This window comes from Perca fluviatilis, chromosome 2 (genome assembly GCF_010015445.1).
Source record: "Perca fluviatilis chromosome 2, GENO_Pfluv_1.0, whole genome shotgun sequence".
NCBI classification, from domain to species: domain Eukaryota; kingdom Metazoa; phylum Chordata; class Actinopteri; order Perciformes; family Percidae; genus Perca; species Perca fluviatilis.
Window position 1 is genome coordinate 38,272,007 of NC_053113.1, and position 27,287 is coordinate 38,299,293.

General features: G+C 43.0%; 1 protein-coding gene across 6 annotated transcripts in view; it reads left to right on the top strand.

Annotated features, from left to right (window-relative positions):
- Positions 1-27,287, top strand: part of robo1 (roundabout, axon guidance receptor, homolog 1 (Drosophila)) — a 369,807-nt gene that overhangs the window by 337,023 nt on the left and 5,497 nt on the right. For 5 of the 6 annotated variants that reach the window (XM_039826470.1, XM_039826460.1, XM_039826486.1 and 2 more), the window contains 17 exons: positions 1,839-1,920; positions 4,013-4,181; positions 4,274-4,440; positions 4,899-5,020; positions 6,707-6,938; positions 7,816-7,937; positions 9,880-10,051; positions 11,952-12,152; positions 16,495-16,521; positions 17,702-17,744; positions 19,435-19,589; positions 21,631-22,017; positions 22,770-22,886; positions 23,978-24,122; positions 24,399-24,629; positions 26,228-26,727; positions 26,824-26,985. In XM_039826470.1, the coding sequence (XP_039682404.1) occupies positions 1,839-1,920; positions 4,013-4,181; positions 4,274-4,440; positions 4,899-5,020; positions 6,707-6,938; positions 7,816-7,937; positions 9,880-10,051; positions 11,952-12,152; positions 16,495-16,521; positions 17,702-17,744; positions 19,435-19,589; positions 21,631-22,017; positions 22,770-22,886; positions 23,978-24,122; positions 24,399-24,629; positions 26,228-26,727; positions 26,824-26,985 (3,034 nt within the window). The remainder of the gene's footprint in view (positions 1-1,838; positions 1,921-4,012; positions 4,182-4,273; positions 4,441-4,898; positions 5,021-6,706; positions 6,939-7,815; positions 7,938-9,879; positions 10,052-11,951; positions 12,153-16,494; positions 16,522-17,701; positions 17,745-19,434; positions 19,590-21,630; positions 22,018-22,769; positions 22,887-23,977; positions 24,123-24,398; positions 24,630-26,227; positions 26,728-26,823; positions 26,986-27,287) is intronic. The other variant, XM_039826488.1, reaches the window with a different exon arrangement.

The window sequence follows — 27,287 nt, forward strand, 5'->3', positions numbered from 1 at the left end:
AGCACCCAGGACTGTTCTGTGGCATTTGGAATTCATTTGGAATTTGACTATGTATGTATGTATACAGTAAACTCACCTTGTATTTCTATTTCTATAGAAATATAATTGTTTTTTTATTCAAGATTTTTTTATTAGGCTTCCTTTTATGTCTTAATCCGAATTCAAATAAACTTCAAAGTTGTCCATAATGTGCTGCGCTAACCCCCGCTGGTTGGTAAATAAAGCATGTGTTCCCTGCCAGCACCCAGCCCTCAGTGGGCTGTCAGTCAGTTGTCGCGGGTTTGAAATGGAGTCTGTGAAGTCAAACAGTCTGCAGTTCCTGTCAGTCAGCAAGCACAGTGGGTTTTGTGTGTAATTTTGTGTATGAGCACATATATGTGTGTGTGTGTGTGTGTGTGTGTGTGTGTGTGTGTGTGTGTGTGTGTGTGTGTGTGTGTGTGTGTGTGTGTGTGATCAGATGGCAAGCTGCGTGATGCTGGACGCACTCTATGAGAGAGACAAGTAGGGGGTGCTGACGTGTCTTCCAGATGGAGGCGTCACAGGGTCAGAGTTCACGTCACTTTGCGGTGTTCTGATGAATGCTGGCATGTCTTGTGGTGACAAGATTGCAGTATGATTGGGCCGCCAGTGCGCGGCAGGCAGAAGGGGGTGCGTCTGAATCCCTCTCCTGCTGTAGACGAGTAAACTCCGCAGGCACTTTACATTAATGAATTTGTCATTTCTCCCTGACAACATTTTAATGAAGATGTTTTTGATGCGTGAGGTAATTTATTTTAATAATGTGGGCGTGTGAGTGTTATTGTTTTTGAGTGTTAATACATTTTCTTACCTGCCAGACAAAAAATATATGCACCTTGAGGGTCATTGGCCCGACAGGTTCACGCTCAGTTATTTAAACAATTTATCTCATTCTGTTTTTCTCTCTTTGTTTTGTTTACACTCCAGCACCATAGCCCTTAGCGTACTATGCATCACCAGCACATTACAACATAAAGATTTGTCTTACCGACAGACTTTGACTGCAGTTGACAGAGTAGACATCTTTTAAAAATGCAACAGTGTGAAAATATGCTATATACTTTTACCAACAGGGTTATTTTTTGTTTATTAGCCATCTCAAAAACTCAACAGATTTCAATTAAAAGGCCATGAGCCAAGAAACACATGATTTGTTGTTGGTCTGCATCCAAAATCCAGATGTCAATACAATCATTTTGTGTCAGTTCTATTTTCTCGTGAACTACTGCACATTATTAAAAAACAACTTCAGCCTTAGAGAAACAGGTAAACTCTGAGTGCTTTTCGGTGCTGGGTAGTTTCTGTATTAAACTTTAACTAAACTACAAATTAGTAGTATTAGTTTAGTTTACCAATGCATACTGCGCTCTAAAATTGCAGTTTTCCCAACTTCCTTTTTATCTCTAAAGGTCAAGGTTCTACCATATATCTTCAGTACAGCTTTTCACCACATCTGTTGCACACAGAGTAGTCTCTTCCATGTTTGGTACCCAGGGGGATGGTAGGGTGAGAAAAAGATCTCCAATTAGTCTACGATCCTGTGAAAATCTTTTCCATTTGACTAGGAATGGTCTGCCACTTGGCCTTTCCAGCTGCTTTCCCCCCCGTTTCTGCTATGAAAGAGGTGATATTGAGATTATCAGGCAATGACAGCTGCCTGCTACAGACTCCAGCAGAATGTCAATAAGCAGAGCAGTGATGGTGGGGACGAGATAGCAAGAGGCAGAAAGAGGGAAAGAGACTACTACTATTTCAGGAAACTGTGGCACAAATTTGAGTAGTTCCCATTTAACCAAATATCCCCCTCTATTCTCCTCCAGCTTGGTGACACTGGAACCTACACCTGCATCGCCTCCACACCCAGTGGAGAGGCCTCATGGAAAGCCTACTTAGAGGTCCACGGTAAGACTTATCCAATACTGAGGTGTCCTTCAGTAGGAGTTTTCTAACACATACAAATGTTTAGAGCTGTCGAAATCAACGCGATAATAACGACTTAACGCAAATTCCTTTTAGCGCGATTATTTGACGCGTGCGTAAATCTGGTCCCTCGGCCCGATCCGTAGTTGGGGAAATCATTCAGGAAGCGATGCGGCTCCGCAGCTCCCATAGACAGTAGCTCCGCAGCCAGGCCAGCAGCGCTTCACTCGCTGGAGATTTCTCTCAGTAATTATATTAATTCCAGTTAGCTCGGGGTCACAGCACGTTATTTTGACCCACAGTGGGAACTTGAGTCGCATGCTTTGACTGTTAAGAAGATAGTGGACAGGCTTTTCGTCGACGCGTGCGTCGAGCACTTTCTGCAAGTAGCCAGACAGTTGGACATTACACATAAAGTCTTTTTATTTTATTTTTTTCATTACACATAAAGTCAGCACAGCACACTGACCGCGACATGACGCACATAGCCTCCACCGAGTCATCGTTTTTTTCTCACACTTTAGTTATTGTTTCTTTGAATGTATCTTTTATATCACCCTGTTTTGATCCCACTTAGTAGAAGGGGGTGTTTTGTGATCCTTTATTTTCCCACATGTGAGGTTAAACACATTACATTACATTGTTACATTTAGCTGTGTCTGTTGCTGTAATCCACAATCCATTGTTTAGTGTTGAGAGCTGCTTAAAAAAATGGGATGTTTAGTTATAATATAATAATGTATACTTAATTAATCCCACAAGGAGAAAGGAGTTGTTATTACACACATTATACACAGGCCTGAATTATACACACATGCTCAGTACCTATACATGCACTAATGGAGAGATGTCAGAGTGAGGGGGCTGCCCATGGAAAGGTGCCCCGAGCAGTTGGGGGTTCGGTGCCTTGCTCAAGAGCAACTTGGCAGTGCCCAGGAGGTGAACTGGCACCTCTCCAGCTACCAGTCCACCACTACTATATACTATACAATACTATGGTCTGTATGGGGATTTCAACCAGCAACCCTCCGGTTCCTGACCCAACTCCCTACGGACTGCGCTACTGCCACCCCAGTTAAAGAAACACTAAAGAACTTTTCCCGCTTTGGTCCCCCTAAAGGTTGGAATTGTCCATTACATTACATTATGCAAGTTTGCTGGATCGGGTAATGGATCATTTTGTAGGGTGGTAGGGGAAGACTCATCCCTGATTGGCACGCCCTGACATTCTTACTCTAACCATAACAAGACCCGCTCCTCTTGCCTAGGGTTCTTCCCCTGCAAAAAAGTTTTCGCTAGCTGTTTCACTACCCGATGTGAGTCGAGTGCAGATGTGAGTTGCGCATGCTCAGATTTAAACGGTTTACGGCAAGGGATCCGGATCCAGCAAAGGTTTTAGCTATCTATGATTGTTTGATTGCTAACGTTAGCTCAAAACTCCTTTGTTGTGTTTGATTGCTAACTTGTGGCCAGCGGTGAACGAACTTCGTTATGTAGGTCCATTTTTATTGTTTTGCCATTACAGAAGTCTCGCGTGCGCGTTTTTTTTTGTTGTTTTTTTTTTTTCGCCAAAAACAAAAACAAAAAAACCCGTGGTAGTTTTTTTTCACAAAGAATAACCTGGCAAACATTATATCTGTATAACTTCAACAAGCCTCACAAGTCGTCCTCCAAGCTCCAACACCTGTCGCAAAGTGACGCATGCGCAACTCACATCTGCACTCGACTCACATTGGGTAGTGACAGCTGATCTGTAGTTCGAATGAACTGGACAATGTAATGTAATGTACAATTCCGCTTCCAACCTGTAGGGTACATGTGTCAAACTCAAGGCCCTTGGGCCAAATCCGGCCCCTCGCAGATTTAGATACGGCTCGCATATCAATTTAGGTTCACAATAAATTTCTGCCCACCAAGTTTTTGTCACTTTGGAGTTCACTACATTGTGTTATATTACCAAGCAATGTAGTAATGTAAATATGCCCATCTGTTGTGGCTTGGTAGGCTTGAGTTTTCCATTTTATGGGAAATAGCATTAAACTACATTCTTACCTTCTGTCTGTTCTACATTAAGAATTTGGAGTCCCAGTCCAGCCAAACAGACCTACTGACCCAAACCTGATCCCCAGTGCCCCTTCCAAACCTGAGGTCACTGATGTTACCCGCACCTCTGTCGCCCTTTCCTGGAGACCTAACCTTAACGCCGGAGCCACACCCACCTCCTATATAATAGAGGCCTTCAGGTAAAACTAATCAGTAAAGATCAATAAACAAAATAACTGCATGGCCTAATACAATCTTTTAAACATTATTGTGTTCTGTTGTGTGTCCACAGTCATGCATCAGGGAGCAGCTGGCAGACCTTGGCAGAGCATGTGAAAACTGAGTCATTTGTACTGAAGGGCTTGAAGCCCAGTGCAGTCTACCTCTTCTTAGTACGGGCAGCTAATGCCTATGGGCTGAGTGATCCCAGTCCTATCACTGAAGCTGTGAAAACACAAGGTGAGAACTGCCTTCTTACAGATAGGACTTTGATATACAGTACAGCAGTGTTATGGTTTTTCTGTAGTTTAAGACAAGATTTGGGCTTCAACCAATGATTATTTTCATTGTCGATTAATCTGTTGATTATTTCCTCAATTAATCGATTAGTATTTTGGTCTATGAAATGGTGAAAAATGTCGATCACTGATTTCCAAAGCCCAAGATGACTTCCTTAAATGTCTTGTTTTGTCCACAACTCCACGATATTCAGTTTACTGTCACAGAGGAGTGAAGAAAGTAGAAAATATTCACATTTAAGAAGCTGGAATCTGAGATTTTCTTTCATAAAAAAGAACTCAAACTGATTATCAAAATACGGTAGTTGACAATTACTTTAATAGTTGACAACTAATCGATTAATCTTTGCAGCTCTAGACAAGTTGATTGGTTTTTAATGTGTGTGCTTTTGCATACAGATATCCCTCCCACCAGTCAGGGTGTGGACCATCGTCAGATCCAAAGGGAGTTGGGAGATGTGGTCATCCACCTGCACAACCCCACCATTCTCTCCTCCTCCTCTGTCAGGGTGCAGTGGACAGTGAGTATAATTCTCTCCACGAATGCTTTATTGTCACTTCTTTTTCTTTAGCCAGCTGCAGCCAGCTACAGATTGCCATATGGATCATTGGTATAGCTGGTCACCAAAGCTCCAAGGTTAGTTTAGTGATATGCCCATGGTCAATTTGTCAGGTCACTCAGCCGAGCGAATGCGCTAACGTCCTCGCACCCTACAGAGGAAGGACACAGCAGGAAGCAGCTTGTTCTTAGTGTCCATCTGGCATGAGCCTGAAGTGGTAGACTGGCCGGAGACCAAAAATCTGCAGTTTCGCCCACATTGGACCGCTCAACTGCCCAAAAGGCAGTATACAGAACCCAGCCTTCTGCAGGCCTTGTAGCACCGTATAGCAGTGTGTGGCGTGCCAGCCTGTGCCCTCTCAGATTGAAAACACTTGACAGCTGTTAAAATAATACAAGTGAGAAGGAAGAGGCAGCCAACTCATGCTCTTAAGTGGAAATGGCTTACAGATGTTAAAACGGATAGGTGGGAGAGGAAGACATAGAAGTAGATGTAGGAGCTTATGGTTGCTTTTCTTTGCTGGTGTCCATCTGCAATTGATCTGGTTAATGTATGTTTCTTTAGATAATGAGACAATATAGCTATACTGTCCACCTTACATAGTAGATATTAGTCTGTGCCATGGCTCACTGAAAGGTAAGAACAGTCCCTGTTTTGACTTTTGACATAAGGCCACCCCAGCATTCCCAGGTATTATGAAGTGCCACAATGAGTGATGAATGGGACTGAGGAAACGTAAAAAAGGATACTGACATGTCAAGACTGATTTAAAACATTACTGCCCAGTTACCCTGTCTCCTTGGAATGTTCCAAAAAACACATGACATGAGGGAGACTGACAGTATAGTTAAGCGCCACGGTTTCCTTGTTTTGTGCAGTAAAATCTATTCCCAATGTGGAGTTTCTTGGTTTTACATTTTCCTTTGTGTTGTGGTAAATGGTTGCACAGTTTTCAGGCTAATGAAGACCACCTGAGCCGGCAGCATATTTTACGAGGGAGGGATAAAGAAATCACTAAAATCTTTACAAGCCAGTGCTGCTTGCCTTCCACAGGGAGTTGTAGCGATATTAGCATACGGGTTAGCAGTTATTCTTTTCCCCAGCCATGCTGGATCACAAAGCAACATTAGTTATTCCCAGATTAAAATAACACAAGACAAATTACAATCACATTCATCTGCTTTATTTAGCTACATCAGATGCTGTTAAACTTGCTGCATCCTCAACTTGTGGTACTCTGTATAAAGATCCACTTTTCCCCCTCTTCCTTGACTTCAGCAGCCAGTCAGTACTCTGGAGAGCAGGGCAGGATGAGACAGGCTGTTCTGGGAGCCGGGGCCCTGTTTAACCAGCTCCAGACTTAGAGGAACCTCTGGCCAATGACCTCATACTGCGGTTTGCAGAAATCACTGCTGCTCCAAATGGCGCATAGACAGACAGAGATGTAGATGTGGATGGTTAACAGAGGGGTGATGTGATGAGTTAGCACCCCGTTCCATCCAGCGCCTGGCGTATCAGTTGCACAAATCCATGAGCTGTCCAGTAAAGCTACCATCTATTACATTACTGTATCATTTTCCACTGTGAAGCGTCTAATCAAGTCAAGCTGACCATCATTTGTTTCTGTGTTACCGTGCCATTCACAAGGTGGAGCAGCAGTCCCAGTACATCCAGGGCTACAAGGTGATGTATAGGCCTTCACCGGAGGGGCTGCAGAGGAGCGAATGGGCTGTGTTCGAGGTGCGCACCCCTGGGGAAGACAGCGCTGTTGTGCCACAGCTCCGTAAGGGGGTCACATATGAATTCAAAGTCCGCCCCTTCTTCAATGAATTCCAGGGAACAGACAGTGATGTCAAAATTGGCAAGACGCTGGAGGAAGGTGGGGGCGATGTGAATGTGTGTGACTGTGTGCGCGTTTGCTCTGGTGCTTGCATGCGTGCATGCATGTTTTCATGTTTACACAATTTTATATGCGCAGCTTGCATGTGTGAGAGCATACAACAGCTGTTCACAGCAGGCAGTGAGGGCAGGATTATCAAATGTGGTGTATTCAAGCATGTGAGGGTGGATGTTAGGCTCTTTAAAAGGCCCTATGGAAACCCATATACAACACTCCAGTGCAAGTGTTATACTAATTTCTCATAGGGTGTGGTTGTGGCAGTCTCATGAGGTTTGGTTGAAACCCAACTGCAAATTCTAATCTGTAGTGAACAGTTAAGAGAAATGTGAGTGTTTACTAGAAAGTGTCTGTGTGTGTTGCATGTGTGGGAGTGTTTTGATCTTTTTTCTGCTGGTTTCAGCTTTGTTCCTAATTTTTTTCGATAATTGTTTTCGGAGCTCTAAACATTATGTTTGTTCTCCCATAAGCATAAAAAATGCCTGTTTTTTCAGTCAAACTGTGATCACGTATTTTTATGTTGCATTCATAATTATTTCAGCTTAATTACCGTTGGACCGCAGGTTGGCGTTCACACACCACCATACCTACGCTATCACCCCTCCGTCTGTTTTGAGTAAACACGTCTTTGCTTTTATTTATTTAAAAGCACTTGTATTAAACAAACTCAGTTTTCAAATAAAAGCATTGTCATTTTGATTGTTAGTGCTTTGTTCTCACCTCATCTTCAGTCTCGCGCAGAGATTCTGACAGCTAACTGGGATGAGGGGAGACAGGGAGAGACTGCATGCAGTTATGAAAAAAACCCTGTCTCATGTATGAAGATGTGTTTTTTAAATCTTTTGTCTACCCCCCTCAGCTCCCAGTGCCCCTCCTCGTGAGGTTACAGTGGCAGAGAGCGGGGACAATGGGACCGCCATCATGGTCTCCTGGCAACCCCCTCCACAAGAGGAGCAGAATGGGGTGGTCCAGGAGTACAAGGTAACAAACAAACAAAAAAAAACAGCCAGCAGCTACCTCAGGTCTGAGCAAGTGGGAGTCGCATTGTAGACACACAAAGGAGACACAAACAGGGATGCAGACAGAGCAGATAACAGAGAAAGAGACAATGCACAGACATGGAAAGGTAATGAATTCCTGGTTGAGGCACACCTCGGTATACTCCTCGGTGCTCTGTGTGATGACCGAGAAGAGAGAGGAAAGGACTCCGAATCAGAGAAGCTGGTGGAAACTGTTGTGAAACAGTGCCATCTGGTGGAGATGGTGGACTCATACAGCTTGTGGCGCTCCAAAGGTGAAGAGTAGTGAGGAGCAGCGTCTGCTAGTAGTTATTGTAGAACTGCAAAGATTAAAAGCTAGAGTTGTCAACTATTAAATGAATTGCTAACTGTTTTGATAATCGATTAATCAGTTTTGAGTAATTTTAAAGAACAAATCTCTCATTCCAGCTTTTTAAACGTTCTTCTCTATTTCTTTGAGTTGTGGACAAAACATATATTTAAGGACATCGTCTGTGGGAAACACAAATCGAAATTTTTCACCATTTGCTGACATTTTATAGACCAAACAACTAATCGAGTAATAGAAATAATAATCAACAGATTAATCGACAATGACATTAATCGTTAGTTGCAGCCCTAAATTATTGATAGGTTTATTTTTTCCTCTAAAAGTAGTGAGGCCTTAACTGGTGATTACATATCATTGTGTGTTTAGTGGAGATCAAACGTTTTGCCTTCCATGACATTTACCATACAAAGTGTATTTTAACTATTTATTTGTCTGATCATATTTAAGTATTCTACAGACTAACTCTACTGCAGGCATTCAATGATTTAGTAGAGACATCCATGTAAAGGTACAGTAGATAACAGTGTATGTATTAGAGAGGAGGACAACAAGCTGTAGTCATGACCAAGGACATAATGAAGAGACAGACCTCTATTCATTTCTTTGGTCTGCTAATGCATCCTTCTTTTTTCTTTGGAATTTATTAATCCTATAGCACCTCTCTCTCAGTCCCCTTTTCCTCTTCCTTACTTGATATTGTATGCTCCTTTTTCTGATGACCTCACTTTGCACATAGCTGTCCCCTCATACGTTATGCCGTGGAAGTCCTGTATTTTAATTGGAAAGCCTTTTTTGCATCACAGGGAATATAGGTTAGTGGTGGAGGGGGAGATGAGGCAGAGCAGTGAAAAAGTTAAGCCACTGTTAATTTTCCAGGTAAATGTTTTCTGGTGATAGGCTTTAGAGTAATTTCATGGTTTTTAAGTCCAGCTCGAGACCGTTCCCTGCTCATTACCGAGCCCGGTCCCTAGCGGCACTTCCACTCAGTGCAATTTTAAAGATACACAGAAAATGTCTTTGTAGTTCCTTCGCACACGTACAAACACACGCACATGCACACATGTGTAGTACAGACCCTAGGAAGTGTGTATGTTAACCTGGTTAACTGGTGGTGGTGGGGGGGGGGTAAAGAAAGCAGAATGTCAGGGGTTCAGGATGTGGGGGTCTCCAGGCCTCATGCTGAGGGGAATGTATACTTTGTGGCCCTGGTTTGAGTCCGCTCTCCTTCCTGGGACTGACAGCACTTAGCTTCTGCTGAAATTGGGTTATGGGGGTGATTACTGATCCCCATTTGTTTTCCATGGGCTTAAGGCTACACTGAGACGTGTTATGGCTACCTCAGCTAATACTGGCCCTGTGTTGAGCACAGCCTGTAAAACATCAAGCCATTTTGTAAAATGTTTTCATGCCTCAGAGATGTAACACAATACCTGCGGTGCGCCGAAATGTTACGATAGCAGCACTAACCAATTATAAGGACACAGGTTGGTGGCAGCTTACAAACTGAATGTTGTCACGAAAGCCTCATAACATTGCCTCAATCTCCACTTCCTCTTTGTCTCTGTTATGGCAGATTTGGTGCTTGGGGAATGAGAGCAGGTACCACATCAACCGTACAGTTGACGGCTCAACCTTATCCGTCCTGATTCCCAGTCTAGCCCCAGGGATCCGCTACAGCGTGGAGGTAGCAGCCAGCACTGGGGCGGGTCCCGGGGTCAAGAGCGATATCACCTTCTTCCAGCTTGGTGGGTATAAACAACCTTTACGTTCTCTCTCACTGGAGGTCATATCATTATTTTGTTTTTCCTCCAGTGCATACATTTGCTGTGTTTCAATGTGTTTGTCCTCTGGCTATCCTTTTACAAAGAATGAAACTCAGTCATCTGACAAATAGTTGTGGCATTAATCCAGTCATTTCAAATGAAGAGCTTTTCAGTAAAAACTGTAATTGAAGTGATTACTGTTAAACAAACATCATCACTTGCCACTGAAGAGTATGATGAGTTTGAATGACAAATCATTTTCACAGTTTTTCAGCACTGCAGTGGCCTTTAGCTACAGGAGCTGGCAGTGTGATTAACGCCGGCGCATTCAATTCTTGTGTGGCAGCTGTTGAGCTGGCTGCCCCACCCTGCTCTGCTCTCCAGTCAGGGACGCAATGTTTTTCTGCCTCTGCTTGGCTTCAAACAAAAAGGCAATAATGAATCCTGCACTCTGAGCTCAGGCATGACATGTTATTAATGCTAAGAAACACAGCGCAGACTGCAATGGGGCTAGTTATAATTTATTTCTTGTTTTTTGTCCATATTTTGAGATGTTTTGTCAGTTTTTATTCCCCCAAAGCTCTGAGCTGGCCCACTCAGGAGAAGGATGGAAAACACATGAATAGCAGGATGAGGCAGAGAGAGAGAGAGAGAGAACTCCATCTGGTTTTAAATTTGTGATTGAGTGGGCTGGGATGGGCATGAAGAAGCATCGGCTGTGGCTGATACAATTTCTCTCCCTTTAAGAGTTCCTGTGGTGATTGTTGCCATGTTCCAACACTGGAGTGGAACAATGTGCCTCGGGGACCAGCGCTTCACCCAAATGCATTTGTCACACTCTGAGCTTGTATGCGTCATCCCAGCCTAGATACCTGGACAGTCCCTTGTGGGCTGCTTAGTCACATTGGCATGCTCGGTTCACTCTGCCAGACAGAGCCACAAATTGAGGAGACAGAGAAGTGAGAAGAGACACGGACCGAGTGACTGAGACAAAGACAGACAGAGGGGTTAAGGCAGGGAGCTGGTTTCATCGGGGAAGTGTTTTTGCCTCTGGCTTAGAGAGTTGGTCGAGTAGAGTGGCTGCAACATGAAAGACTTGAGCAAAAGAGATGAAGACAAAGTAACACGAACATAAAGAAATTTCAGAATGGCGGGGGTTGGGGCAACCCGGAGAAGTCTTTCATGTATCACGCATGAGGGAAAAGCACAGAGAGAATAGACAGATGAGAAAAACAGACCGGGAGCAGGTTGTTGTCAGCAGTCGTGCAGACGGTGCCTTTCCAGTGCATTTCACAGTAGAAACGGCTTCAAGGCATTCACACCTCATCTTTTCACAGATGCACCTGAGTTTGCTAATTACTGTGGTGTCTGCATTTGACGATGATCTCATTGGCTTTATTTCGATAATTATGAAACCACCATTGCTCGGTGTAAAGGAAGCCTTTCTGTGCTTCCCTACCCGGCTCCACTGGGCTCTGTTTGAATGTCGTGGGCTGCTTTCGTCTGCTCACCTGCCATTGTTGACTGGGATTTGCGATGAAAGCCTTTTGAAAATTAGAGAGAAACAACTCCATTTCCACAACGTAGCCTCATAGTGTACACACCTGCTGGGATGAGGAAGAATCTTTGTTTGCATCAGGAGGAGGAATGTTCATGTTTATGTACTGTGCTGACTCCATTTATTTAAAATACATTTTCCATATTTCAGGCTTTCCCACTTGGTTTGAGTTTTAAACATTTCTTTCCCTCTTTTCCCCTGTTTTCATGTTCCTAACTCTCACTTCTTTTTATGTGTGCTATCCAATTTTTTGACCTTTTTTTTTATTCTTTCTAATCCTGCTCTCACATTTCCTCCGATCTTTCCTCCATTCCCCCTCCTCAGATGCGTCTGGGCGAATGACAGGGGACGAGATCCAGGAGAACCCGCTGTCCCAACAGATCTCCGATGTGGTCAAGCAGCCGGCCTTTATAGCAGGCATAGGAGCTGCGTGCTGGATCATCCTCATGGTCTTCAGCATCTGGCTGTACCGACACCGAAAGAAGAGGAACGGCCTCTCCAGCAGCTACGCAGGCATACGCAAGGGTCAGTACATGAGTGCAACAGCAAACATTCATCGATTAATGGATTAGTTGTTAACTGTTAAATTAATCGGCAACTATTTTGATAATCGATTCGAGTTATTTTTTATAGGAAAGGGGGTGGGACACATTTTCTGATTCCAGCTCCTTAAATGTGAATATGTGAATATTTATTTATTTCATTTAACATTTGTTTTGTTTTCATAAAATACAAATTACATTGAAGAAATGCAAAAATACATGCGAGTGTGTGGTAGAAACCTGTAACCACAAACAAAGGACATTCACAAATGTAGACATACAAAATCAAAAATACATTTTAAGTGTTCATAAAGGAATGTAATAAAGAGAAGTTTGTAGTTTCATCCCTTCTCTCCTCTGTGACAGTAAACTGAATATCTATAAACAAGATGTGCGGATGTCATCTTGGGCATTAGAAAAACACACTTTATATACACTTTTCATTTTATAGACTAACTAATCCATTAACGGAGAAAAGTTGCAGCCCTATTTAACACTACCAGGAATATTTGCAGTGGTGGTTTGAAGTTAGAGGTTTTCTCACTTACAAATGTTGGTAAGAAAATGCAATGCAATATTTATTAGTGTGTTCCGTTTCAAACTTCTTTATCCCAAATGCTGCCAACTTACCTCCCCAGATATCTCTAGGTGAAGTCTAACTGAAAGTACTCTCCTGTAGGCTACTACTTTAAGATGTGATGTGCGCTCCCGCTGAGAGTGCTGCATCAAGACGTCTTTTATTTCTGTAACATACTTCTGTCACGCTGATTCTGCAAGGGTGTGTGAGTAAAGTACATTTTGAGGTCCGACACCTCCCCTTTTAGCAACTCCCTTCTGACTGTGCTGGGAAAGAGAGAATGTCTTACCATAATATCTCTTTATCAAGGACATGCTGACATTTTCACATGCTAATAGTAGTCTTGCTGTTCTTTTTAGAGAGAAGCCTTTAGATTAGGAGGAGTTGAGCACTGAGCAGCAGCCCTGTTAATAGTGTCTACTTACCGTATGTTTATCTATGAGTCCCCACCTATGTGTGTTTGGGCTGCATTTTTAACCCCTTTTAGAGTAGCCACAGCAGTTTTTACCTGACTTGAGTCAAAGTGACAGGGCTCATGACATGCCCAACCTCTGCTCACATTAGTTAGAGTATAAAGAGATCTATTAGCCTTTCTTTCTGACTCTCATTTATGTGTGGTCAGGCTTAATATGTGGCCTTGGGCTGTGCAGCTGCTGCCTGTGAGCGCTACCTGCGCCATCCCCACTCCTGGGCTCAGGTTTACTGCTGACTGTCAGGGTTAGAGGAGATCCAGCCTTCAACCTTGACACACACACACACACACAGACAATAGACTGACTGAGCTGTTGCTTATCTCTGGCTGTCATACAGAAAAACACAGGCTATCCGTGTTCTGAATCCACTGCAGCCGTGCTAATAGTGGGAGTTGTGAGTCATGTGAAAGTGAGAGACACCTCGGCTAAGCTTTTCCTTAAGCTCTGTGGTCTTTCACAGCTTATACACATACCTGTGTGGCAGATAATGTTCAGAACTGTTGCTATTCCTATTATGGGTTATAGGATTTTGAACATCCTCTCAAAGACCAATATGACATTTCTCTATTTGATTGTATTTAAGTCTGTATGTTGTTGGACGTTGTTGCTTAGTTTCAGAGTTAGTGTTGCTATGGGAAGAAATGGTGTTTAGTCTGAGATTTCTTATATAAATAGCCTCATACAGAAAACTATTATTCTTTTAGCCAAAATAAGTAACAAACAGGTTACTCAGATGAATACGTTGATACAGAAGAGTAACTTTAAAGGAATACGCCACCGTTTGTTGAAATAGGGTTATTTACCGCCTCCTCTATATTTATATAGGTGGGCCAACACATTTTTGTCTTAGTCCGGTGGCGCCGCCGCTAGCTTAGCTTAGCGTAATGAATGGAATCCTTTGTTGCCGTTAGCATGTTGTGTGTAAAAGTGACCCAACAAAAACAAAACCTAATTACTTATTGTGGCCTGTGTATTCACAATGAGTAAAAATAGCAATGCAGATTAAGACTAGATGATTTCCTAGGCAGATATTGACTTGGGACTACATTGGGTGGAAGTAGACTACAGCCGAAGCACTGCTACTCGGGCACAGAGATATCGGCAGCCCGCGGGGCTCCACGACCGCCGCTGCCCTGACTGACATCCACTAACCCAGAAACAGTGACTTTGCGCCGGCCGCAGAGCCCCATTCCATTCATTACGCTAAGCTAAGCTAGCGGCGGCGCTACCGGACTAAGACAATGCATGCACTGAGACAAAAATGCGTTTGCCCACCTATATAAATATAGAGGAGATGGTGAATAACCCTATTTCAACAAACGGTGGCGTATTCCTTTAAAGACTTCATGAGTGCAGTAATGATCTGTGGCCAGGCGGCAGAGAAGTGTGTGTGTAGGCTGAGGTTGCCCTCTGTTCTATATGTTGATGTTTACTCACATCAACTCACAAAGCTCTTTAAGGGCACAGTAGGCAGACATGCCCCCCTTCTTCTGCTTCTCCTCCTCGTGCACCCAGACCACAAAAGGCCACGGTCTTTGTTGGAACTGGTTTCTAAGAATGTTTTCAAAAGAGTATAATTGCAACCACATGAAGCAACAATCTGCACTCAGGGTGAAATTGAATTGGGACTTGTGCATGTGTGTGCTACAGTGTACGCTAGTGTTGTCTCTAATAGATTACATAAACAAAGTCAAATAGCTTTTTTTCTTAGTTCCCCTGCCAATGAATGCAATCATGCAAACTTATGGTGCTCATGTGGTGACACTGTGTAATACAAATTACATTAATATTGCAGAAATGCTCCAAAAGAATCATGTAACTGAAATTATCTAAACAAATCAACTAAAAAAAAAAAAAAAAGCCTGAGATTGCATCAACCAAAGTATTACGCAAGAGAGAGTCATAGCTCAGTTCCAGCTTCATCTAGCCCTGGATTGAACATTTGTGACATTCTTGTGACAGAATAGAACCCGATTTATGTATTTCAATCATGTTTGCATTTCTCACTAGACTGTTTTGCCTACCAAGTGCTAGTCTGTCCCCTCTTCAAAGGCATTCATCAAACAGATAAAAGCCATCCAACTGCTCGTATCTTAAGACCTGTTTGAGCATCAAGAGGAGAGATTCAAACATGATAGGATGATTGTGGCATTTAAAGGACATTTGTTGGCACAGGTACTGTATGAATGATTTGTTTGAGAAAATGTGACAACAGCAGTGTCTTTCTTCTCAGATATCTCATACTGTAGGTTGAAGGCAGACAGCAACATTTCTACAATGCACATATTTAAGGCAGTGCACTGCATGACTGCCAGCATGGTGCGTTGTTGCATCAACTGCAATGAATACTGTAGCATTATTCACTTCTTCAAAGAGGCCAACAACAAAGTATATGTTGAAGAAGATACCCAAAGACAACTCAAGCCATTACTGAATCTAAAGTATATTATATATATTATATAGTATACTCGAGCACAACACCGTGCGCGGGCCGCCGTAGATGGCGCGTGCTACGAGCATGCACAGAGACGTTCATGTGCGACGCATCGTTTGTTGTAGTATTCTCCGAAACACCAGAGGGCGTACAGACAAAATAATCTGTAAATAAGCGAGAAGTAGTAGAGAAGAAAAGAGCGGAAGTGAAGGAGAGCAGGCTGCCTGGCAACAGTAGTAAACACATCCATGTAAAACACAGACATGCCTCGAAACGTTTGTACAGATGAACCTGCTCTTCCCAGCCGACCGTGTTGAGTTGAAAGCGCAGCGCGCGCAGTGGGCGCATAGTTACAAAAATTCAGAAGTGCACGACCACACTGGAAACGACTGCCGTGGTGACGTCATTTTATGGCGCTCGCACTCAGAACACAGATTTAAACCTAGCTAAAATCTGCCCACAATACGTTAATGTGTGTCAAAAGGGCCCCTTCCATGCCAGAGTGTGAGTAATTGAGCTTTATGGGTGATGACGTGTGTTAGAGATAGCAACAGATATCTCCCCAGTGTTTGACCCCTGCCCAGCAGGCCTCTGACAGTCTGAGCCAGGATTTGAACCAGCAGCTGACTCAACACTCACTTTCCCCCAGTTGGGGTGCATGGATGTCTGCAGGGATCAAAGACTAGGGCCCAGCAAGTAGCGTGTGAATACAGGCTAAAATACTTTTTGTGGATTTGTGTGCTTTTAACAGAAACTATGTGGGGATGAAGCCTATAAATTGTGTCCCATGAACACTGTGCTGAAGCACAATAATTTCTGTCCTTTTTCTCTTTCCCAACAGTGCCATCTTTTACTTTCACACCAACAGGTAAGCACTTTTGTTTTTACATTATATACAGAGAGTGATGCCTCTTTTTGTTCATTCACTGAATTAGCACCAGCCTTTTTACTACACTTACTAGATGAGAGACAAATAACAGTTGAAAAGTCTGCAAGGCACACACCAATAACATTAGTCAAACATTGGCACAGTTTAACGATCTATCGAGAAATTAATGTTCCACCGAATGTTTGTTTAAAACTAGTGGTAACTTGATCAGATAGCTGTGGGGAACCTCAGATGGGATTCAGGAGAATGACACACCCTTGAGGTGTGTCAAGGGGGTTGGCAGTCCTGAGTGCAATGGAGAATGGTAAACTGTGAATGGGTGAGATATATAAACAGTAGCTGTGTTGTTTCTTTTTTTCTTGAGGCTTGCAATCAGGGAGAGTTATTTAGCAGTTGCAAGCTTGTTTCATACTGTAATCTGCGGAAAAATCTTGCAGGTGAAAAACACTCCTTGCTTGTGTGGTTGGGTTTCTCTAAGGCTCTCCTTAAGGTCTCTTGAAGACAAATCCCTACCCTGGTATCCAGAATAAAACCAGGACATTACAGTGATCTATGCTGATTTAAATCTAGAATTAGATTGTGATGCTTTGGTTTGCATGAGAGAGAGCTAATCTAAGGGCTCCTCTGGCTGCATGCGAAGGCCAAACCACATGTCCTGTTTTGAAAAAGAGACAGGGAATCAACACAGCTAAGGCTCGACCTACCCCTCTTCCACCTCCTCTCCTCTCAGGGAAGAGATTGTAATTAAAGTTGGAAGTTTATCTCTCCTTCACACACCGGCAGCTTAGAGCTCCTTGAAAGAGTCCAACTTTCAGTGCACATCTTCAAACACACCGAACCAGAGCCAGACAACCAAAGAGCTCTGCATCTCTGTTCTTCATAAGCCTCTTACATATCCTCCTGCTCCTGTTGTTGCTGTGTGTGTGTGTGTGTGAGAGAGAGAGAGAGAGAGAGAGACACACAGAATGATGCTAAACACATTCATTTACATGCTCACTTGAACTGATACAATAACGAACTAGCATTCCCATCATCACTCACAAAACTGACTATTCAAAATCAAGTTAATAATTTGACCTTGTATGACAATAGCAAGGAGAATGGCAGTAGTAATAGTGGTGGAAGCTTGTTGGAAACTCATTATTTTCTCTCTTTTCAGTGGCATATCAGAGAGGAGGAGAAGGTGTAAGCAGCGCTGGAAGGTAAGAGTTTTTTTTTATTGTTTTTAGAAAGAGTGACTACGATAATATATCAAATATTAAACACATTTTGGGAAACTGAACGATGACTAGAGTTTAATAACAAATACAGTAGGATGTTAAACCTCCTGAATAGATGAAGGTAGGGTTGGGCAAGTGTACTTTTTTTCAACAAACACTAGGGGGAGTGCTGTGACTTTTTTGAGCAGCAGAGAGCCGGGGAGGGGTAAGGATGTGCATTAAGTATTTTATGATAAGTGGAACAAAGCCCCATGTAGTCTGCCAGGAGCCCATCCTCATCCTATATGTTGAAAAGCCACATCCAACCACAAGGCTGTGCCATAGCATCACCCTAAAACATTCGTGGAGATACATGCACACACATTGCAGTAACAGCACACCTCTTCATGTTGTGGAATGGTGCATTGTGCACAAACGGTGAGAATGTACAAAATTACACTTGGCAAAAACCAACATGCTACCACTCATTTGGATATCAACTTTATGGCATTGGGCATGTTTTCATACAGCTGGTAAATAGGGACAATTGAGTACACAGACAAAAGAGGATTTTTTTTAATTTTTTTATTTATTTGATTAGGACAATGCACATTAATGAACATTTCTGTAAATGCGCCAGTGTTAGCCAGTCGGCTAATTTTCAACTGTAATCCTAGTTGCCTAGCATGCATGTCTTTATGGTGGGAAGAAACCGGAGCACCGAGAGGAAACCCACGCACGGGGAGAACATGCAAACTCCACACAGAAAGGCTAGAACCCAGAAGTGCTAACCACTGAGCCACCATGCTGAAAAATATCTATTCATTTGTTTCCCTCTCTTTAGTGAGAGTACCAACTGTAAGTGTACATTTGTGTGGTTCATGTGTGAATGAATAGTTAGCTTGGAGCCATCAGCAGTAAATCCATATTCATTATATTATCCAGTTCTATGATTGAATCCCATATGCAGCATGGCTGTGTCAGCTCTGCACAAAGACAATGGCCATTCAATATCAACATACAACTGCCGGGGTGATTGAGGAGCTATTGTGAGATTGTATTTGGCTGTACAAGACAAATGTGTTCATTACCCAAAATGAATCCAAGAAATGAGTCATTTGAGAGGGAATGAGGAAACGTAATTTAATGCTAATTCAGTGTTGGGGGATTTACACTGGGAGTCGCACTGTGGAGATTTGAATGCTGAAACAGTAACTGGCCCCGTTAGAGAATACACAATTAGTTGGTCAGATGGTGGATACATTACATATAAAAGATTGAAAAAACTTTTTTTGGAATCTACTCGGGGAGCATTTGTGGTTCACTGATTCGTCAGGACGCACATTTCATAGCATTGGGAGTGAATTTGATCTGGCTGTCTAATCCAGGCGGTTCGCTAATGCTCACCAAGGCTCAGGGAAAGTGTCATCGGCTGTGGGCAAATCAAGCACACACAATCTATTTAGCTGGGCTTTTTTTCTATTGTAGTATGTGTGCATGTGGCCAAAAGGCAGAAAGTATTAAAGCTGGATTTTTCCTATTCTCAGCTGCTGAATAAATAAACTCTGCATAATCTTCTCTTTCAAATATTATGTTACTGTGGGTGTTTCAGTTCATTCACATAAATGCCATTGTCGTTATTATTGTAAACCATTTGGTCCCTCTTTTTTTTTTTTTTTTTTTTTTTTAACAGGCCTGGTTTACTAAATATCGGGGAATCTGCCACTCAGCCCTGGCTGGCAGACACATGGCCAAACTCCTGCGCCAACCACAATGACTGCAGCATCAACTGCTGCACTGCAGGCAATGGCAACAGCGACAGCAACTTGGCAACATACAGCCGCCCAGGTATGTAGTGCCGACAGTTTGGTACGTAGGCAACAACCAAAATAAACACTCACCTCAAACGCAATGATGCAGTCCTTGACAAAATAACTGTAGAGATAAGAAATATAGGCGCTGGGGGATTCTGCAGTGCAAAAGGAAGTAAAATGTGATATCTGGGTTAGCTCCCTGGAGAGGTGTTCTGTGTATCTCTCCTTTCTGTAGGTCTCCACAAGAAAAACCTGAAGAAATATTAGGATTAACAGAGGCGGTGTGCTTGTGTGTTTGATTTATCTGAGGTTAAAGTAGAGCTGTTTTAGGCAGGAAATAAAAGGAGCACACTGAGAGGGGCTTATGGCTCTACTCTGTTGCTAATCGAATTGCTCTGCTGATTTCCATACTGTTGTTATAGCCGGTAATGTAATTTACCCTAAGTGCTCAGTTATTTAAGAAATGTGCAGCGGGCGAAGAGGTCAAGGCTGGACTGCAGACGCTGGCCAGAAGCAGATGAAGAGAGAATGATAGAGGGAGAAAGGTGTACCTGGAATACCAGATGGAAAGGGGGAGTGATGCCGAATAAGTATATGCTAAAACAAGGTAAAAACAAGAATGAGATGAAGTAAAGTAGGGTAGGTGGAGAGGAAAAAGGGAAAGAGACTTATCACCACGTGGCCTTTTAGTTTATTCAGCACTAGCACAGTTGTCAACACAATTCTCTTGGGAGCAAATTAGGCCTCAAAACTGTATACACTACTACTATACAATACATATATATACATTACACACACACACACACACACACACACACACACACACACACACACACACACACACACACACACACACACACACACACACACACACACACACACACACACACACACACACAGTGACCTATCTGAAAAGAGAACAGGGTAAAACTTGTAGCCAAAAGTGTCAGCTTGGTTATTCATTTTTAGCTGTGACCCAAGTCTTAACCAACCCTATCCTTTGGAAACGTGGAGTGTAATTAAATGCTTTATGTTCTAAATTATGCACTTTGGGACTATGCCTTCAAGGGTAGCCCATAATTCCTATCCAGCTGTTTGGCCTAATATCCATCAAGCCATGCAATAGTTTCTCCTTACTTCAAACTCTTTTTCCAATGGGGATTAATAATTCATTTTGTGGACTTTATAGTCGATCAAGTTTAGTTTTTTCTTTGTGCTAATCACCCGTCTGAGGTTGAAGTGTTCAACTCTACCTAAACATGGTGTGAGATGTTTAACAGGGAATAACAGGCTAAAGGCAGCCCTCACTCTTCGCATGACACCCCGTTGTTTGACACTAAGGAGCTTGCCAGACGCATGCTTTGTGTGTGTGCCAAACCTAAACTCTGTGAACATTAAGAGGATCACTGACAGAGCAAAGAAATAGGAGTTAATGTCCCTTTATCTCAGCCATAGGGGCGCCTTCACACATCAACCTCTGAAGTCTCGAGCTGTTCCGTGCTGCAGAAATGTAAAGCGCGTGGCACGAGCAGCGTGCACCTATGGCCGTCCTTGGTATTTACCGCAAGGCTGGCTCTCAGATCTGCTTGAGGATTTGAATATTTTATGAGCCAGGGAAAATTGGATCTGTCAGTGGAGCTGTGCTTTTACTGCGCGCCTCATTCCAGGTCTTTGATACAGACATGTCTTTCAGTCCCTCTCAATGAGCAACGATGCTCCCACCATCAGATGGAAAAGAACAGAGATGACACCCACATTGAGTCATGGATGAGACTGAGAGGAGGCTGAGCGAGAAATGTGTAATACCACTTGTGTCACTCACCTTAAGTAGATCATCATTTGGCAAACAAAACTGAGACTTGAAATAGAAATGTCCCTCTGGTGGGCACATTGATCTTTCAAAAGCTTGAAATTGTTAGGTAGATGTCTTTGGCTTAACTCAAATAAATGCTTTGAGTTCTGCAGTAGATCAGATGATGCCCTATTGTTTCAACCCTTTTACCAAACTAGCATACTGCTCCTAAGCTGATCAGCAGTAGACGAGATTTACTAAATACCCTCCTCATGTTCTCCAGCCGACTGCATCGCCAATTATAACAACCAGATGGAAAACAAGCAGACCAACCTCATGGTGCCAGAGTCAGGGGTCTATGGAGATGTAGACTTGTCCAACAAGATCAATGAGATGAAGACCTTCAACAGCCCAAACCTGAAAGATGGCCGCTTTGTGAGTCCAGGGGGCCAGCCGACACCGTACGCCACCACCCAGCTCATCCAGTCCTCCATCATGGGCACCAACGTTAACTCTGACAGAGGAACCGGAGGGAGTGGAGGAGGACTCCTGGGCGGAGGGGAGATGAATGAAAAACATTGCTGGAAGCCCACCTCAGTCCAGCAGCAGAAACAGGAGATGGGCTCCCAGCTGCAGTACAACATCATGGAGCAAAACAAGCTGAACAAGGGTGAGTGTATGGAATACTCAGCAGCCATGGTTATAGAGGTCATCTAGAGCCATGATCTTCCCCCTCTGTTCTCTCTTCTTCTGGCTCTTTCAGCCTCACTGTGGAAGCCTGTAGAAGAGTTTCATGCTCATATTTTCCTGGGTTCTGTCTCGCTCCTTTTCAGTCAACATAAGCGTCACTCTTTCTTTCTGCCCGCCTGTATGGCATTCATGTAACCCTGAATCACCCTCCATGCAATCATGTACAACCTCTGCCATTAAATGTGGGCCAGGCCTGAATTGCTGTCATTGTACGGTATCTGGGTTGTGTTTTTTTTGTGTGATGAAGGCAGGTGTGAGGGTTTATCTTTGGTGTCAGATTTCTAAGGAAAGACAAAGATAACTCTTGGATCTTTAACCGCTTTGAACGGAGCTATCATCACCTTATTGTACCTGCACAAGGGGACCACATCTGGTGCGAGAGTTTTTTGTGCAGATGTTGCATGTGTTCACATACTCACATAAAAAAAATGCTAAAGCATGAACTGCATGCCTCTTGTCGTGTTTAACACTGTACACTGTGCTCAGTGTAATGTCATTTCATGGTATACATCATTTCACATTTCCATTATGAAGTGGTTTTGTACTACTTATAAAATACTGTCCCTCATTTCCTTGTCCATTGCAAAGTGGATGCTTTGCTTGAAAGTTTCTGAAATCAAAATGTCTGCCTGAGGCCGCACTAACCATACATTACATTCTCCCAACCATTAGACCGCTACAGAGGAGGTGACAGCCCTATGCCAGCCACCATCCCCTACAACCAGACCCATGACAGCCACACTGGAGGATCCTACAACAGCTCCGACCGAGGCAGCAGCAGTACCTCCGGTAAGAGGGTTGGGGCATAAAGGAAAAAACAAAACAAGTTGGAATGGCAGTCAGAGGTTATAAAATCAAGACTCTTTGTCTCTCTTAAAGTTTGTTCAGAGTTTTATATTTTGCTCTTTTTAATTTAACTGCCCAATTTTCCCAGTTTAGGGTTATTGTGTTAAAATCCCAGTATTCCTCAAAAGCAATAAATCACTTTGAGATGCTAATAATCGATGCTTTAAAATGGCAATTTGATTAATTTCCATGTCAGCCTATCTTGAAGAGAAATTAAAAGGGAGATGCCTTCAGAAAGTGGAAAATTGTAGAACAAAACAAGGATAGGAAACTGACAACAATGCCTCCAGACAAAGGCATGAGCACCGTGCCAGCCGTTTTCTTTCTGGGTGCAATGTCATCCAAGGGATTTTAAAGCCAATTCGATAAAAGGAGCTCTTTCTTTTTATTAATTCAGTTTTTTTGTTTTGTTTTCATGCTTTCTATTTCATTTCACTGTTTGTCCTTGCTTAGTTTGCATTGCTTCCGTTAATTGGCTTTACTTTAATTCCTGTATGGAGCAGCCTAATTTCATCAGGGCTTCAATGTCTGTCTGTGGACAAGGACAAACGATAACACATTGCAGACGGCATGCAACACTGCCACCTTAATGCCATGTATCCATTCTGATATTGCGTTTGAAGTTCAAGCCATTAAGGAGAAGCCTTTGGTGCTCGCTGCACCTCACAGCTCATTGGTTCACAATTCTAATAGTTTGGTATTAATTGGACCCTTTTCTGCCGTTTTCTTCCTCCCTGTCCTCTTGTTACTTGCTAGTATTTCCCATAATTTCATAGCTGAGAGGTATGTGTTCACACTTGCATAAAAGTGGAGGGTTGCACTAGCCTTTGCACTCTTGCGTGTAACATTATCTTTTCTTTGTTAGCCAGTCTTGTTAATGCATGTTATCTGCTGTCAATTCCTTACTCATTACCTTGCGATTTCATTAATAATTGATGTTTTTTTTTTTTTTTGCGATGGTGCGAATATAAGTATGCGTGTCTGTAGGTGTCTTGGATCTGACAGACTGCTTTTTTTTCTTCATTTTTGAGCAGGGAGTCAGGGTCAGAAGAAGGGAGTGCGCACCCCCAAACTACCCAAACAGAGCACAATGAATTGGGCTGACCTTCTGCCCCCTCCCCCTGCAAACCCACCCCCAAGTCGGAGCACAGAGGAGTACTCTCTATCATTGGAAGAAAGGTGGGACATGTCTGCACAGACACAGATAATCTGACAGGCATGCACACACTGTATTTATATTCTAGTTCATTCTTCTTGCCTTTTCTCCTGTTTCTTGCCATCATTGCAAGCATTTGCCCCAAGGGTTTTCTATCTATTAGTGCTCGGCTCATGTCAATTCTTGATAGAAGGGTGCCATGAATATTTAGTTTTTTTTCCTGGCTTCGGTATATAAAAACATTCATGTTTTTTGTGAGTGATATGACGGTAACAAGGCTTGTTTCTCTCTGTTGGCAGCTGTGAACAAGACATGCAGTGCCCCATGCCCCCTTCTCACATGTACCTGCAGCCTGATGAGCTGGAGGAGGAAGAGGAGATGGAGAGGGGGCCCACTCCTCCCATTCGAGGGGCAGCCTCTTCCCCTGCAGCTGTATCTTACAGTCACCAGTCCACAGCCACCCTCACCCCCTCACCCCAGGAGGAGATGCAGCCGATGCTTCAGGAAGCACCTGACAGCCATGAACGCAGGTACAAAGGAAGAGTGGTCAGCCTGTGTGAAGATGTTCACGAAATATATTCAATTCAATTTCAATTCAATTTTATTTATAGTATCAAATCATAACATAAGTTATCTCGAGACACTTTACAGATAGAGTAGGTCTAGACCACACTCTATAATTTACAAAGCCCCAACAATTCCAACAATTCCAGTAATTCCCTCAAGAGCAAGCAGTGCGACAGTGGCGAGGAAAAACTCCCTCTTGGGAAGAAACCTCGGACAGACCCAGGCTCTTGGTAGGCGGTGTCTGACGAGCCGGTTGGGGGTATCACAACAGTGGCAATAGTAGTCATATTAATAATGGAACAGTGACTGGATGTAGCGGGAAGCTGCAGGGTTCAGCAGGACGCAGCATGACATTGCAGGGCATCGCTGAGCTCAGCAATATATCTATTCTTTAAAGCCTCATCGAGAAGCAAAATCTCCCAAGTCTTAGAAATTCACTCCTGTTTTGAATGTTTTAGAACATTACCTCCGAATCCTATATTGCACAGCACTGTTGACCATTTTTCAAAAGCATATCCTTTTCTAAGTTTTAGATTGATTTCTTAGCTTCAAGGGAGCCATTTGTTACAGCTCATTTCAGTACAGCATAAAAATCAACTTGCAGTGATTTGAAAGTCGTTTGAAATAAGTAATATATCACAGTCAAAAAAAATAATTTTTCGCAAAGTGAGATAATGATTGTATGGGAATCCAGCTGTGAGCAGGAACTCCCTCTTGTTAGTGCACAAAGATATGAAAACATCATACATTTAGGATTACACTGCCCAATAGAAGCCTTTTTTTTTTTTTTTTTTTTTTGGTTAAGATCAATTTTTTATTGTTTTTATAACATACAGAACAGACAAACACAATTGAACAAGAACATCAACCCTCTCCCACCCTCTGCAGTCTCGAGGAAAGAAAAATAAACAAAAACAGAAATCCCACCTTGCCTAGTCACTCTCCTCTAGTTCTTGTGATGCTGAGGTCATTAGGAACAGAAGCCATTTTAAAATAAGAAACCTATCAAATTCACATCATCGTTGGCATTTGTGTTTTCTTATTACTTATTTTCTTGGTCTGATTTCTGGACAACATTGCCATTAACTCTCAAATGTTTTAATGTGCTTATGTGTACTTCAGAAAATCATCAGCATTAATGTAAAGTACATGTGATTTGATGCAGGATCAGCAGTATGGTCCCATGATAATTAGAGGTGGGGGAAAAAAATTGATACAGCATAATATCGCGATATTTTCTGTAGCAATACTGTATCGATACATAGACATTAGTTTGTCAAAACTGTTTGACAATCCCATTTCGCAGCAATAACATTGAAGTGAGATGAACAAACAGAAATGTATCTTTTTAGAGATTTGGTGACATAATTTGAAGTTGGAAAAAGGTAATATATTGCAATATGTTTAAAATCGCAATAATATCGTATCATGACATAAGTATTGTGAAGATATCGTATCGTGAGGCCTCTGGTGGTTCCCACCCATAATGATAATTGCCTTGTGTATTTTACTCTTTATACATGATAGGTTTCTGATACTGTGTGTTTCTCACCTCTTTCAGGCGCCACGCTGTGAGCCCCCCACCCCCTCCAATGCCCCTCTCTCCTTCACACACATATGGGTACATCACCAGCCCGTTGGCCTTGGACACTGATGGTATGGAGGAGGAGGAGGAGGACGATATATTGGAGGAAGAGGAGGGTGACGACACAGATGCAGAGGTGGCCAAGATGCACTACCACCACACCCACCCCCACACACACCCCCACCATCCCCAGATGCATCCGCGAAGGTTGCTGCTACGAGGGCTTGAACAGACGCCTGCGTCCAGCATGGGCGACCTGGAGAGCTCGGTTACCGGCTCCATGATCAACGGATGGGGCTCGGCTTCTGAAGAGGATAATGTCTCTTCAGGGAGGTCCAGTGCCGTCAGCTCATCAGATGGATCCTTCTTTACTGATGCTGACTTTGCTCAAGCGGTTGCCGCAGCCGCAGAGTACTCAGGCCTGAGGGTGGCCAAATATCCCAACACACTGGGCCACGAAGTGGGAGGAGCTTCAGGTAGGTTTCCTATGTTCGCCCACATCCACAAGAAATGGAACTGCAAAACATTTGAGGAATGGTAAAAGCAAACCGTTTCTCTGTTTCTTTTCTCAGCGCGAAAATACCAAATAAACCCGTCAGGACACCGTCCTGGCAGCCCGGTGTCTACAGACAGCAACATGAGTATGGCAGCTGTACATAGGAGGCCTCCCAAGAAGCAGAAACAGCATCCTGCAGGTCACCCAGGAAACCAGCGACGTGAAGCCTATAATGAAGGTACGCATGAATAAATTGCAGTTATGTTATTATATTATATATTATAAAAATGTAATAATTAAAATTCAAACAATTTTCAAAATGAAAGAAATCCTTTAAAGGGGTGATAGAATGATTATATAGGGTATTTCACACTGTTCCTTATGGTCTCCTAATAGGGTATGTAACTTTGGTTGGGCTGAAAATGGCCTGGTTGATATTTTATTGGCCCTTATGCATCCCTGTGTTTTGGCCCTATTTCTAACAAGAGCTTTTCTTCCAAATATGGTATGCTCATGAATATTTAGATGAGCTGCGCGATG